Source organism: Anabrus simplex, chromosome 1 (genome assembly GCF_040414725.1).
Source record: "Anabrus simplex isolate iqAnaSimp1 chromosome 1, ASM4041472v1, whole genome shotgun sequence".
In the NCBI taxonomy this organism is placed as follows: Eukaryota; Metazoa; Arthropoda; class Insecta; order Orthoptera; family Tettigoniidae; genus Anabrus; species Anabrus simplex.
The window spans coordinates 1,009,817,878-1,009,833,588 of NC_090265.1; the positions used below are offsets into that span (position 1 = coordinate 1,009,817,878).

The 15,711-nt window shown below is 38.9% G+C and overlaps 1 protein-coding gene across 4 annotated transcripts in view; it reads right to left on the reverse strand.

Annotated features, from left to right (window-relative positions):
- The window catches only part of Zn72D (Zinc-finger protein 72D), a 166,164-nt gene that overhangs the window by 121,884 nt on the left and 28,569 nt on the right, over positions 1-15,711 (reverse strand). For 3 of the 4 annotated variants that reach the window (XM_067136934.2, XM_067136933.2, XM_067136936.2), the window contains exons 3-4: positions 13,045-13,206; positions 12,642-12,818 (exon numbers count right to left, since the gene is read on the reverse strand). In XM_067136934.2, coding sequence (XP_066993035.2) covers positions 12,642-12,818; positions 13,045-13,206 — 339 coding nt within the window. The remainder of the gene's footprint in view (positions 1-12,641; positions 12,819-13,044; positions 13,207-15,711) is intronic. The other variant, XM_067136935.2, reaches the window with a different exon arrangement.

Here is a 15,711-nt window from a genome sequence, read left to right on the forward strand (position 1 = left end):
CCATGGTATCAGAAACTCCTCGTCGGATACAAAACGCCGCCCTTTCAGCTTCATCTTCACTTCTAGGAAGAGTGCAAAGTCACATGGCGCATGATCAGGACTGTGTGGAGGGTGATCAAGCAGTTAACCCTGATCTGGCAAGAAAATCCATTGTTAAATTAGCACAATGTGCTGGAGCATTATCGTGATGCAAGAGCCAGGTGTTGAGCCTTGACCTTGGACGGAGCTGCTTGAGAGCCTGGATGACCTGAGGCAGACAAGTCTCAATGTACAACTCCGCAGTAACTGTCCTTTGTGTTTCTAGCAAAACCCGACTAAGGATGCCCCATTTAGTGAAGAATACTGCAATCATCCTTTTCTTCACTGGCCTTGACTTTTGCAGTCACAGGAGTTCCCTCATCTTCAAACAGCCACACCTTGTTCTGGGATTTTGTTGGGACTTCGTAATAATAAAGCCAAGTTTCGTCACCTGTAACGATGCTATTGACGTTACGCAAAGTCCCATTTTCAAACTGTTTTAGCATTTTTCGGCACCATTTCACTCGATGTGCCTTTCGTTCCTCTGAAAGTGAATGGGGCACCCAAAGGGAACAAACCTTTCTAACACGGAGATGGTCGTGTAGAACTGAATGAATAGCTGATGCAGGGATGTGGAGGGTCTCTTCTACCTGTCGATATGTCAACCGCCTCTCTTGCAACATTTTCCTCACAGCTTCAATGTTTTCCTCAATCACTGATTCAGAAGGTCGCCCAGAACGAGGATCGTCTTCAACTCAAAAATTTCCCCTCTCGGAACACTTTGTACCAGCGGAAAATTATTGTCCGATGTGGACAGTCTTCCCCCAGCACAGGAGTCATTTCTTCAAGGCACTAATCAACAGTTAATCCACGAGCAAAATTGCAGCAGATAATTGTGCAATGTTCACCTTAGACCACACTGACATCTTAACACATTGCTGTCCGGCCCATCTGATGTATAACTGGCCCCTGCGGCCGGAAGGTTTTGGCAGAGACATAGAGTTGTTGCAGGGTATCATAATTTAATAATTTTGGGTCCATTCAGACTTATATCTGTCCACTTTATAGCTGTGGTGAGATTTTATATTTCGGTGCATTCTGATGATATCTGTTTGATTCCTCCACCATATACTCCAACAAGTCATTACAAATGAACAACTTGACATCATAACCTATATTTTCAGGTACACTCGGCGATATTTTAACGCCAGCCGTGTCCGAGAAAGACTCCAAAAGGAGTAAAATATCCTGCTTAGACCACTCACTGCCAGAAATAGGGAGAATATTATCAACAGTACTTACATCTAGACCATCTTTGCTATCTGAAGCAACAGGTCATTGCTCGCATGGTGCAATAAACGTGTCATTCAACGCATCACTTCGACATAAATGCGCGACACTAGCACTAGAATTATCATTATACAATTCATCTTCACTCTCCTCACAATCACTGGATACATGACATGTTATCAGCGTATAATTCACGTATAATATCACTAGAAGTCAATCCAATGTTTACCGGCGCTGCCATTTTTGTTTGCTAGCATTGATGGATACACGGGAGATATTCGAAGGCAAAAACAAATGCCATTTACGCACAAAAACGGGCAAAACCAGTACTAAAATATGCGTAGATTTTCTACAATTTAGGTACATCAACGATAACCTCCAAGTAGTTCCTCAATAACCGTTATATGGCATCAAAAGACAGAGCTGCACCAACACGTATTCATACGTGATCGGCTGCACAGCACCGTGCTTGGAAACACGTACTGATACGTGAGCGGACAGCATTGTGTTAACTTGCTTTCAATCCCACTGCTTGGTAACAACTGGTGTGAAGATCGTGCCTTGCTGTCTTCTAGACCGGTTTTCATCCCTCTTTTCATCTCTCACCATAACAGGGGTGTGCAGCGAACCGGTTTTGCGTATTGCAACACTTCCCTAGTGCCCTTTTTACTTACGCTGTCAAATGATGATAACCCTCACCATTTTCTCTGCAACATTTCATGGTATGGCTATAAAAAGGCACAGGTTGATGGGTCAAATTTTCACCACAATAACCTGCCAGAAGCTGTTTTAGATGTTGTGAAACCAACTTACCAGTTCTTGGCACATCCAGACCTTTTGAAGAAATGTGTACATGGGAAGACACAAAATCCTAACGAGAGTTTCAATTGATTGATCTGGTTACGTTGCCCCAAAACATCCTTTCATCAAATGTACTGAAAATTGGGGCTTATGATGCCTGTCTTGTATTCAACAGTGGAAATATGGGCAGGATTCATGTATTATAAGACCTTGGGGTTACACCAGGTGCATTTACTACAAATATTCCAAAGGCATCAACGAGGTGTGGATAGCCAAAGCAGACTCTACAGTGGATGTTTTGAAGATATATACCCATCAGAACAAACAAGGAAAAAGGAAATGGTAGGTGCAAAAGAAGATGAGGAGTATGGGTATGGCCAGCACTGAAAAGTTCAGCACCAGGTATTACACTGCAATCTCAAATTAAAACTTAAAACCAACCAACTTTTTTTTTTTTTTTTTTTTTTTTTTTTACACATTTGGTGCATTTTCTCAGAAACTATTACATGTAAAACAATGAAACTTGGTAGTCTTTAGTTTAGTTTAGTTTAGAAATTATGTTGTGAAGATTGTCATTTTTATGCAGGTTATTCCAGAAATACTAGTTTTTAATTTTTATTTCAATTTAAAAGAGATCAGAAATTTGTTGCACAGGCTCTTAATTCGATGCTTTCTAAACCTGTGGGTAAAATTTTAGAAAGAAATACTCAGTAGTTCTGTAGACAATGCACCATAAAAATTTGAAGAGGTAATTTTAAAAAAATCACTTCAACATGTAGTTAGTGAAACTATGAATTATAAGTACTTTAAACTATTAGTAACAGTGTTTAAAGTGAGAGTACAAGATTTCAGCTACATATCTTTTAAAATTTAGAACTTACGGGCATTTTCCTTGGACCATGTACTGTATTTTCACCTGCATCCTCTCTTAAAGACGCACATGCCAGTACACAGAGATTTCAATCTTTTCATTAGAAAGGAATTTCACTTTTTCCATATCCATACCTAGGCTATCACAAGACAATATGCACCACGCTAGTCAATTTCACACGGTTATGTTCCCAATCCAGATATGGGCTACCATATCGTGCAAGAAACTTCACTGTACCACTCGACACAAAATACACTTCTAACTTCCAAATGGAATGCAAGCACAAATAGGCTCACTTTTACTGTAATCACGCAACTGTGGCGACAGCCCCCTATCCGAGTTGAAAATCACGCTTGCTTCTCAAGGGATCACATTTTCAGCGCTAGGAAAAATGTGATCGTACCAAGAGTTAATACAAGAAAATTCGTGTTGTGATAAGCGAGGTATTTTTATATAGATCACCTTCCGTGCAAGTACAGGGCATGTAAAATACATACAATACAGTAATCCAATGAATAAAGCACTTGCAGATGTGAGCCAGCATAAAATTCTCGTCTTTGAATCATGCTTATTGTACTTTCGTTGCGTGAGGTTGTTAGTGAGTTATCCGAGTGGATAACATATTTCTGGATCATATCCCGAGTTGTAATTCAGGACCTAGTCCCACACAGGAGACACCTTGACAGTAAAAAATGGAAGGTCTTCTAAGGAATACTGCAGCACCGCCTGAACCAAGAGTTCAAAGAACGCAGCATTTAGATATGGTGGTCTGCCACTTAAAAGATACTGTGGAGTCGAAGGCACGGAAATACCCCAGTACTACATACACGAACGAGACAAAATCAAGAATGAAACCAAAGCAGATAACCTACTTCTCTACACACAATATGAACTCACTCATGCACACCGGCAAGCTGAAAGTGATCACTGACATAACGGACCAACACAAAATTCATATGGTATTACAGAAAATTAGAAAGCACTGACCAGAATGCCTTGGAATCTCCAGGGTACACAGCCTTTATTAAAGGTATACCCAGGAAGAGGTGATGAATGTCCCACAATTAGGACCATGATTTTTGGTCAGCCTCAAAATAATAAACTCACTTGATTCAAATCAGTTTTTACGACTGAACGCTCACCTTAAAGGCATCTAATAAAATCACTGCTGTAATAGATGCCCATGCTCCTACTAATGATAAGAACAACTCTTCAAAAGACCATAAGGAAACACACGAATTCTGGGACCTATTGGACAATATCAATAACATCCCCAAACACTATGTAAAATTATTAATAGGCAACTTCAACACTCAACTAGGCAGAGAAAGAAGATCAGACCTTTGCAGAAATCTGGTAATATGCAGGAAGATCAGCAAATGTTGCCCTCCATCAGCAACTTGTCTCTATCTGGATTAAAGAACTACCAGAACACTGAACAACAGTCCTCATTCGCCCACTGCACAAAAAAAAAAGACAAAACTGACCCGAATAACTAGAGGGGAATCTCGCTCCTAGACATAACAAACACAATCTTCTCAATAATCATCCTTAATAGGATAACTTTACAACTTGAGAAAGAACTAGGAGAATACCTAGGAGGTTTCAGACCCTGGAGGAGCTGTCCTGATCAATCCACGAGTCGTAAGTTGATAATGGACTATAACAGGAGAAGAAACAGAGATATGGTGATAACATTTGTAGATTTCAAGAAAGCTTACAATTGCATCCATAGAGAATGTTTAAAATTGTGACACCTTGGACTACACCCCAAATTAATGAACAAAATAAAATTTACTCGCTAACACCAAATGAAAAGTTCAGGGGTGAAATATCAGAATCATTTGAAATTAAAACCGGATTATGGCTTTCACCACTAATATTTGTGATCTAGAAATGGTAATGAGGAATGGTTTAGGAAATATCCCCCAAAAATAAACATTGGCCAAAAAATCAAAACGAATTGCCTGGGTTTCACCAACGAATTAGCATTACTAGCAGTTGACATAAAAGCAAAAACCTGGATATCACAACTTCAAAACATTGCAAATAAAATTGGCCTCAAAATATCATTTGAAAAAAAAAAAAAGGCAAAAACCAACACAACTAAAAAGAAGTTACCATAAATGGTAATAAAATCAAAATAGTAACTCAATTTAAATATCTAGTAGTAATAAAATAACCTAAACAAAAAATCTCCATCCAAACAAGAACAAATAGATTAGCTAAAGCACAAAATTTAACATGGGATATCTAGAAGAAGAAATGCATCAATAAAACCCTACAGCAGAACAGAAACACTTTTTCACTTGAATAAACAATCAGACTTCAAAAAATTATTAAAGGATTGGAAGGACCTGCATCAACAAAAAAATCAGAAAGATGGACAGTGGCGAATAATACATAAAGTCATGAACAAAGACCTAGAACCCATTACATATACTATGCTGTTGAGGAGACTGGGATTCTTTCAACATCCTGAGGATGCAGGATTCAAGACTTCTGAAACAACTAGTATAACACAATCTCATCTCAAAAAATACAACAGGATGTAAACAGATCAGAGAAGTTAGAGAGGATCTGAAAGAAATAGGCCTCACAACAGAAGACACCACAAATCTGTGGCTTGGTTCTAAAAGGGCCAATGTCATGTTTTATCGAAATTGAGATATTAACTGATACAAACATGTTTTATCCTGTCTTGCAACATGTTAAAAGGGTCAATGTCTCTGTTAAGTACTAAACGAACAGTGAACGTTTTATTAAATAAGCCCTTGTCAATAATGTTAGATTACCAATAAAGATTAGAGACCTGGCAATTTTTTAAGAATACGATAGAAAAAATTAGCGTTTAATCAAGTGACTTCCACAAAGAAAGTATAAAGTTATTTGTTGAAACAGATAGTCGGAAAACAATAAGCAAAACTTCAAATGCTCATAGTTCAAAAACAGGTTTCTTGACATTGGCCCTTTTAGAACCAAGCCACTGAAATAAGATAAAATTGAATACAAAACTCTGCTTTATGCTTATGCGAAACAAACCAACAAAACTCATATTTTCAATCGAAGAAAGAGCACGAAGATCGGAGCGTCTGAAGAAGTACTGGGAGGACCGTAAAGCCCGAACAATCTCTTCAAAAAGACCTAAACGATAGACTAACTAAAGTGATCCTAAGCGGTCATAAAACAAAATTTAAATACGATGAGAATCGGGGACTTCGAATTTACAATGTGCTAAGTGGGAAAACGTGTAAATGAGGAATGCACTAACAAGGTTTCACTGTAATATCCTTCTGTTACAAGAGCTTTCATTTTAGATCACCACTGAACACCAAGTGATAAGGCATACATTTTCTTTCTGTTATTTATACACTGCAGAATATCGAATACGATCAATCAATCATCTTCCATATCAATTACCCGTAACGTGCACTAATAATAATAATAATAATAATAATAATAATAATAATCGTATGGCCTCAGCTACCGTGTGCAGACATTTCAATTTGACGCAATCTGGCTGTCTGCTCGTCAATTTCAACGTTCCGTTTTACTCTAGGCCCCCACTAGATGGCAGACCGAGTAAACCAAAACTCTCTTGGGCGTCTATGGCTGAGATTTAATTAATTTTGTCGGGTAAACACCAAATGTGTCACCAGAGATCTTTTACATGCCAACATCGTACGACATGGAGTGTCGAATGGACTTTTTTCCGCCCTTCAAAATCCGACTACCTCTAATGACATTCGAAGGCGCGGCACTGTCGAAATGTCTCAGCGATACCCACGGACTCATGACAGAATGGTGTAAAGAAACATTAAAGTTTAAAACAAGGCGGAAGAACGTTTTCACAATATGGGCTTAAATAACATGCCACAAGCAGTTAGCTTGTTAGAATTACAGGTTGAAGTAAACAATTTTAAAACTGTGGAACTTCAATTATCCGCTCCCGGAAACTACGTTTTTCAGGAATATGCGTTCATATTACGGGGTCCCACGAGCATCGTAATTAAATCACGTTTCAGTCCCATCAATGCTAAATCCTCGATCTTATCTTTTTTCAATAATCTGTATCTCACGAAAGGACGGCTATGGCATACTTATGGATCTTGGCGTTAACGCCCGTACTGGAAAAGCGATCGGCGGTGAACTTGCATAAGGGACCATCTCACCATCGCATTCGGGTGGTATTGTTCAGAGGATCTCTGAAATCATGAAGCAAAGTGTGGCCACAATTGTAACGAGACATGGCGCATTTCGACAGCTCTGCTTGAAGACAGAACGAGTTTCGTCAAATGTTCGCACTTATAAAACGTCCACATTATGTCCAGGGTTAGATGTTTATGTTTTTACTTTTTTCGATCGTACTGCCGAACAGGTTTTCGGCACTTTCCTCAGAGCACTGAAGAGTAACTGGGCTTTCTGGCAGGAATCGAAACTGCTCCTTCTTAACACAAATTGAGTATTTTTTTATATTTATCGTACAAGATTATGTTATCGAGACCAGAACAGATGTTGCACCTTGCATTAAAAAAAGAAAGCCATGGAAGGTGCATATTGCAGTTTTGGTCCTAATGTAAGATTGGGAATTTTAAGTTTTCATGCAGTTGTTTTATTTGCGCACGTTAGATTTAAATGGTTTGTATCACTTCCAACTCGTACCTACTGACATGTGCAGCAAGCGAGATTTCCAGATGACCTCAAGGTCACGAATAAACGTAATTTCTAAAGTGTTGACGATTTTTCCTCTCTTTCCAATATGATTGGATTAGTGACGGGCAGAAGTGAATATACAGTAGAACCTCATTCGAAATCGGTTAATTCAAAATCCCGCCTAATTCAAAGAAGCTCTCGTTCCCGGAAACATGAGATACAGTTTTGCATGTTATTTAAATTGTTTAATTCGAAATACGGATAATTCGTAATTCGAAGTACAATGTCGGCCCCATTACCGAAGTTCAGACTTAATTCGAAACTGCCTTTACATTCTAAAACAATAGTATGTTACAGAGTAATTTCAACTCAAACTTTATCCGCGTCATAATAGAATGAGTGTTCCGGAACGTGGAGGGGTAGCTTTCCGCACTTACACTCACTTCGGTGGGTCTACAGTGCGCTTCATGATAGCTAAGTAGAATGAAATCTGAATTCTTTCGTATTCAACCTTTTAAGGAACGCCGTAATATCACGCAACAGGCAGTATGCAGAAAAACAGAATCCGCGAACACTGGCGATGCCAACAGTTGACAAAAAAACTTGGCTCATATAATAAATTCGTAGACACCGAACAATATTGTCATTGCTGATGAAACTGCCTTGCTTATTTTAATGCGAGCCCAAACGGTCTGATGGTTTAAAAGGAGAAAGTGTCAGTCGGTAAATCGTACAAGGGTGGGGAATGGGGGTCATTGTAGTGTGTTGCAGTGCACACGGAAACTACAAACTTTATCCCCACGTCATAGGAAAGTTCGATAAGCCACAATGTTTTAAGGGTGTCTGACACTTTCCATGCCAGTACAAAGCATCTAAAAATGCTAACAGTACAGAAATCCAAAAAAATTATGCTATTGCACAGGGGAACCAGCATAATATATCCTCACTTTGAATTGTGTGGTTTTTTCCTTTCGTTGCATGAGGTTATGTTTGTCGACTTATCCAAGTGCATTATTTGAACATTGGAAATGCACCTTGTTAGATACATTTCGGAAATATTTTCATGGCATTTGAACGGTATAAACTGTGAAGGTGGAACATTAAAAAATTTGTATTTATTTTAAGTATAGTCTTAACCCAATATGGAACCTAACCATGAAGTTTAATACTTTGAATAAACCGAATCACGGTTAACTGCATGCAGTAACGGGCCTTAGAATATTTTGTAACGCAGCAAGCGTTCGTACTTCTCAATTGCGAATTGGCGGTTAATTCGAAATCACGTAATTCAAAGTCCGATTTTTGAGTCCCAACAGCTTCGAATTAACGAGGTTTTGCTGTAATGCACTCGAGAACTTTTGAGAATTGATACTTACATTCGAAACCATGTTTTAGTGTTCAACATAACCTTTAAAAGTTGATGTAGGCCTAATTTACGCGGTACAAGTTTTCCAGAAACTGACCATGAAGAGTATACCGGAGACAAAATTACAATAGAAGATTAAGAAAAGGGACTTGGTCCCCATGTTCGGCGCTTTTGTATCTAATGTACTTTATTAGATGAGAAAATCAAAACACTTGTGGTCGACTGTCGTTTGGCTTGGCAAAATTAGATTTTTCGAAGAGAGTGGCTAATCAACGTCGCTGAACTGAAAAGTTTTCACGGCAAACCGACGAAGATTCGCCTGTAAAATTTAATATAAGTATCGAGATTTTGATCTCTAGTACTGGTAATTAATGCGGATTCGCGCTCTAACATGCCTGCCTCTCATCCAGACGGCCTGGGTTTGATTCTGACCAGGTCAGGCAATTTTACCTGGATATAAGGGCTGGATCCACGTCCACTCAGCCTACGTGATTACCTTCAATTGAGGAGCTATCTAATGAGTTGGCGACCCCGGTGTAGAGAGCCAGGAATATCGGCCAAGAGGATTTGTCGCACTGATCATGCGTCACCTTGTAATCTACAATCCTGAAGCGCACTGTAGATCCACCGAAGTGAGTGTAACGCGGAAAGCTACGGTACCACTCCTCGTTCTGGAACACGCGTTCTGTTATGACGCAGATAAATTTCGAGTTGAAATTACTCAACATACTGTTTTGAAATGTAAAGGCAGTTTCGAATTAAAAGTCTAAATTTCGGTAATGGGGCCGACATTGTACTTCGAATTACGAATTATCCGTACTTCAAATTAAACAATTTAAGTAACATGCAAAACTGTATCTCATGTTTCCGGGAACGAGACCTTCTTCGAATTAGGTAAAATGTTGAATTAACCGATTTCGAATTATCGAGGTTCTACTGTATTCATATCCAAAAGATTGTACACAGTTAAGAAATTATATCGCATAAGAAATACGCTAGTAATTTCAATTAAAAAGCTGTATGGTGCACACCAAATTACAAAATAATTTAAGACTATGGTTCAATTTGTATGTACATGTATTTTAAATTTATGTTAATATTGATGTGTATAAAGCCTTGTAACAATTTTCCTTTGGCTGATGATAGCAAACAAATGCCGAAACCGGTCCCAATGTTGAAATCTAATAAATATGTGATGTATTAATAACGTCACACTGTTGTAGTATTGAATAGGTGGAAACAATTACCCTCACTCCTGAATGTAATCTGGATTCAATAATCCTCATCATTTCCCTTTATCCAGCTGTAGCCGAGTAGGGGAAAACATGGTTCCTCTCCACTTTCTTCTGTCTTTCCACCACTCCTCCTCCAACACTGTGTCCCAGGTCCAAGTTTCTTTCCATAATGCTGCATTGGATGGCATCCTTCCATCTCATCGTAACAATAGCATATATGGACAAAGCCTCTGGATTCAATAAGACTAAAAATGAGGTTTTTGACATTAAAAAAAAAAATGTACTACAGGCGTCGAACTAACAGTTCTAAGTTCCAGAGCTAGAATGACCAGGCTGCAGACAACCCCGAACACACCAGTGTAATTATTCTGTTTAAGTGTGCACACTGCCCATTCCAATCACTGCCTCAGTGTAGGTATCAAATAGCTGGAATACTATGATGAACTAGTGTGTTACGTGCCAATAATATCAGAAAATGTATGAACCAGAGGAATGGCATGCTAAAGAAGAGGGAGATCTAACTCCCCAGCTACTTCCTGCCAATCAACGATCGTGCAAGAGAATATTCAGCCAGGCTGTTAATACTCTATACACAGTACTCCCATGTCTCGGAGATAAATGGTAGCAGAATGCACAAAGCACAACAAACAATGGTCAATGTATCATTATTGTTGATCAATTTTATGAGCTTTCTATATTGCAGGCCTTCACATTTAGTTTTTTTTTCGACCCTGTGATGTTGGAGCATCTAATGTAATGTGAGTCATCCTTTCCTTCACGACTCCCTCGAGTTATTATTCAAGCGATCGTTCCTTCACGACATTTTTTCTTATTCTTGTAATCAACTTCACAATTTAATCACCATCACCACCAATATTATTATAGTCAGTACGCTAAAACTGAATAAGAAAAATAATCGGAAATTGTATTCTCTATAACTTGGATTATGTAGTGCGTTTCGATATAACCATTAAGATAGGTAATAAAAATAAATTTTTGGCACCTTCCAGTAACCTACCATTTCGAACAAGATGAATTTCTTTATAGCGTAGACTGTAGTTCCTTATTCCCCGACTTTACATACAGATTTTCATTAAATTCTGGTCACCCGTTTTTTGTGGTTCGGTGTTGATACGGATTAACAAAAAATCAAAATTCATGAATATCTGTTATCATAGCCAGTACGGTAACAATGTATAAGACAAATGATAGGAATAACTCAATTTATGTAGTGTTTATTGATAGGGCCAATAATAACAAATATTTAAGAATTAAATTTTAGGCCTTCCCCTAAACTACCATGTCACTCAGCGTGAATAAAATTTATGGCCTAGATTGTAGCGACTTCATATACCAATTTTTATTAAATTCTTTTCAGCCGTTTTTCGTGACAAGGGTATATATATATATATATATATATATATACACAGTACAGGTAGAAATTAGGGAAAATTAAAACTCGCCTTTCCCATTGTTACAGTGGTCACGACCGGTACAGAAACATCATTCTTTATCAATTCTGAGCAATGTACAGACAAAACCCTTATTTTATTTATATTGAGATAAATTAAAATTAGAATTGTCTCCAAATGGCTCCTAAAATACCTACAACAGTCACTAGTTATCATTGAAATTCTGTAACTAAATTACTAAAAAAAACATATCTAGCAACTAGTCTAGAATCAACTACACTGATGTGAACGAAAACGAACATATCACGCAACGAGAGATCGACTATCGATATACGAGTCGTGATATACAGGTTTCAATATAAAAATCGGACATTTCTCGCATTAATAAACGTCGATATTTTGTTTGAAAGCAGCCAATGACCGAAGGACTTCTGACCACTGGCATGAAAAAGCTGAAATGGTGAGATTTGAAAAAAAAAAAGTTAAAAATCTGGTGAAGTAATAGAATAATCGGGAGGCGGGAAAAACTGTTGAAAATCGGGAAAGTTGGCAGGTATGTTTTTAGTGTTATTATTAAAGTGTTTTAAATTGGCAAATTTGCAACACATTTGAACAAACCTAAAACATTGGTAAGTAAATGTGATTTTTTCCTTCCAAATTTTGTCATTAGCAATTCAGGTGTGCGGGACTTATTCAGTGGCGGGTGGTATTCAGGATTGTATGGTAATTAAAAATCACATGTGAAGAAAATTACCATGTAATATCACCAATAACCTACATACAGAATAATGGGCTAGGCATAAGATGGGTGTAGATGTATAGATTTGTGTGTCATATACAGTAATGTGATTAATTCATTACTCCTGGTCTCTTAGCAGTTTATATCATAATTATGTGCTGCCAAAAAGGAAAGGAAGTTTTGCATTACCTGGTCGCAAATTTAAAATTTTTCAAACAGAATGTAATATTATACAGAAAAGTTTAGAATAACTTGCCTTTTGTGGTGTTAGTAGTCTGTGCAGCAGCAGCAGTGTATCCTGACGTATAATTAGCACCCTGAGTTCCTTGAGTCGTATATGCTGTACTGTAGGAAGCTGCCTTAGGAGTTGCTGGGGTAACCTGTCGAGTAGTAGCAGCGTATGTGCTTGTAGTACTAAATGCAGGCTTTGATGCTGCAATAGAGGGAACAGAAACAAGAACTTACTACTTTATAGTGTGACATTTTTCTGTAATGATTAGGATCGTATAAGGGATTTGAACTTAATGTCTGGAAAGGAACAAACAAGTTTCAAATGAAATTATATAGAGATAGAAACATGAAATAGAACAAGACTTTGTTCTGTTGCAAGTTTCATTTCCAGTTCCCATACCTCCGAATAGATGTAGGCTTATATTTACCTTGGTAATGGGTGTCGGTAGTGGAATAAGTGGCTGCCGCTGCAGCTGGTTGCTGGTAGTAGGTTTTCGTGCTGTCATAAGCAGTCTGTGCAGTGCGTCCATAGCCATAATCATAGGTAGTAGCTGCAGCAGGCGTTCCAGCCCCAACTGCAACATCGAAGCCTATTCTCTCAAAATACATTATCCATTCCAAATAACTTTGTATACAAATAACATTTATAACAAGAACAAATATTTTTTTTTTTAAATTTCAAGTGTTCATTACTTCATGCAAGGATTACAGTTTCAAAAAAAAAAAAGAATATACCATTAACCTCTCATAATTAACAGAGTCCTGGTCCCACCAAGAAATGGAGATAACAGTGCAAATAAAAGAAGCAAGAAGAACTGATCATTTGTATATAGGCTCAGAAGCGTAAGCTGATTCACATGGATACAGACAACAAACAATACAGAGAAAAAATTGCCAATTTCATATTGGAAACCTACAATCACAATTACCACTCAACAACCATTACCGACACTTCTATACCGATATCTATGAAACTTATATTTCGTGTGAGATAACGGAGCCCATTTTGAGTTTTAAGACAGTTCTTGGTCATGTACAGAAATACAGACTAGCACGAGCCAAAAAAGTTATGATCAAAGACACTGCAGAGAGGGGTGGTAGGGGGCGGATTGAAACAAATTGTGTTCAGCCTGTGAGAAGCCCTAGTTCCGTCCATCAGCGCATGGAGTTGAAATAGTGGAGAATAAACGCCTTCCTCACGCTGTGCACAATGAAGTGAACAGACTGTGCCTCTTATAAGGGCTTCTGATGAGTTCACCTGCATACACCTCAGCGTCAGTGGGTAGGGTCTGACACATCCCACTCTGATGAGTCTAATGTCAGGCCTAAGACGAAACGCCTGAGAAGTCTTACATCTGATCTGTTTTGACATGTTCTATTGGTGAAAAATATCTAATTCCCTCCATGGGAATTTAGAATTTTCCAAACAAATGCATATTGTTAAAATAATGAGATAAGTTGATGAATCTGATGCAGGGGGAGAATAACCCTACCATTGGCCGTCTGAAAGGCAGGAAATCATAGCCTGAACATTACAACATTAATAAATATATAACGTACATAATACATATATAACGTAAATAACAAAAGTGAATTATGATGAAAATATGACAATTGAATGTAATTTTCAAGGAGCCATCTGCGGGACCGGACGAGTTGGCCGTGCGGTTATGGGCGCGCAGCAGTGAACCTGCATCCAGGAGATAGTGGGTTCGATCCCCACTGTCGGCAGCCCTGAAGATGGTTCTCCGTGTAGTTTCCCATTTGCACACTAGGTAAATGCTGGGGTTGCACCTTAATTAAGGCCTCGGCCGCTTCCTTCCTACTCCTACGCCATTCCTATCCCATCGTTGCCATAAGATCTGTATCGGCGCGACATAAAGCAAGTTGTAAGATCTGCAGAAATTGCCATCCCTTTGACTTCCAACAGAGGCGTCATAACTCTGCAAACATCGGAGTTCCTCCAAATTCGGGGGTCATGGACAGTCAGGCCGTGATACATCTACACTGGTTGAATTCTTCCTTTCCAATGCAAGTGCCCTGTACATTAATGCTAGGGACGCCTTTTCTGTAAATGTAGTTATTCCCATGAACATGTGGCTTCTTAATTTCTACACAAGTACAACAGTTCCTACGAGAAACTAAAATGTTCTTGCCACTTAGCCTATGCTTCCTGCATCTGAGCAACATTTCTTGGAATTTTATCTAATTATCTTTCATTTCTGTTTATGTCAAAACCTGCGAAAACGCTTCTGACACAGTACTCCGAGATGTCTTCACCAACTCCACTCTGAAACCCAGGGTCAACGAACAGGATTTCTTCATTTGTTAGTGCACCACCTCGTTTCTCTGGAGTGCACAAGGAAATGCTCAGCTAACCATTCAGCATATTCCTTGAAAATCCACAATCCGTTTCCAGTCATCTGACCGGGTCACGAATGAAATTAATGAAGCCCCTATCTACCGGCGAGGATAGGAATCGTGCCGGCTGTCGAAGCCTGTCGCACTCCTTTGGAGCAATGATTAATGACTGCCAGGTGAAATATTGGTGTGTGTGGCTGGAATGAAAGGTTACAGGAAAAACCAGAGTAACCGGAGAAAAACCTGTCCCGCCTCCGCTTTGTCCAGCACAAATCGCACATGGAGTGACCGAGATTTGAAACAGGGAACCCAAAAGTGAAAGGCCGCCTGAGCCATGGAGGCTCTTCAGCATGCTCCTTACTGGACCTATACAACTCTGTAATCAAGTGGAGATGATTCCCTGCAAAGTTTATATAATTTTTTTCCCCATTAACCACCACCATAACCTCTGCCATGCCATTCGACACTGTAATTTGGAGTCGCCTACTGAATTAGCCCAAGGAAACATGAGCAAGCTCTTACTGGAAAGAGTGCTTGCTTTATCTTTATTCACCAGAAATCTGGAGCACCCACTCTGCTACTCAAGCGAGTGGAGTGTGTGCTCAAGGTCACAGGTCTCCTGTGAGTGACTGCTACCGACCAGCGGTTTTTATTCACCTCATCGCGAATGCCTGCTCTAAATTTGCGAGTAATGAGTGCGTGCCCATTTTTATTCACACCACCCCTTGTCTCAA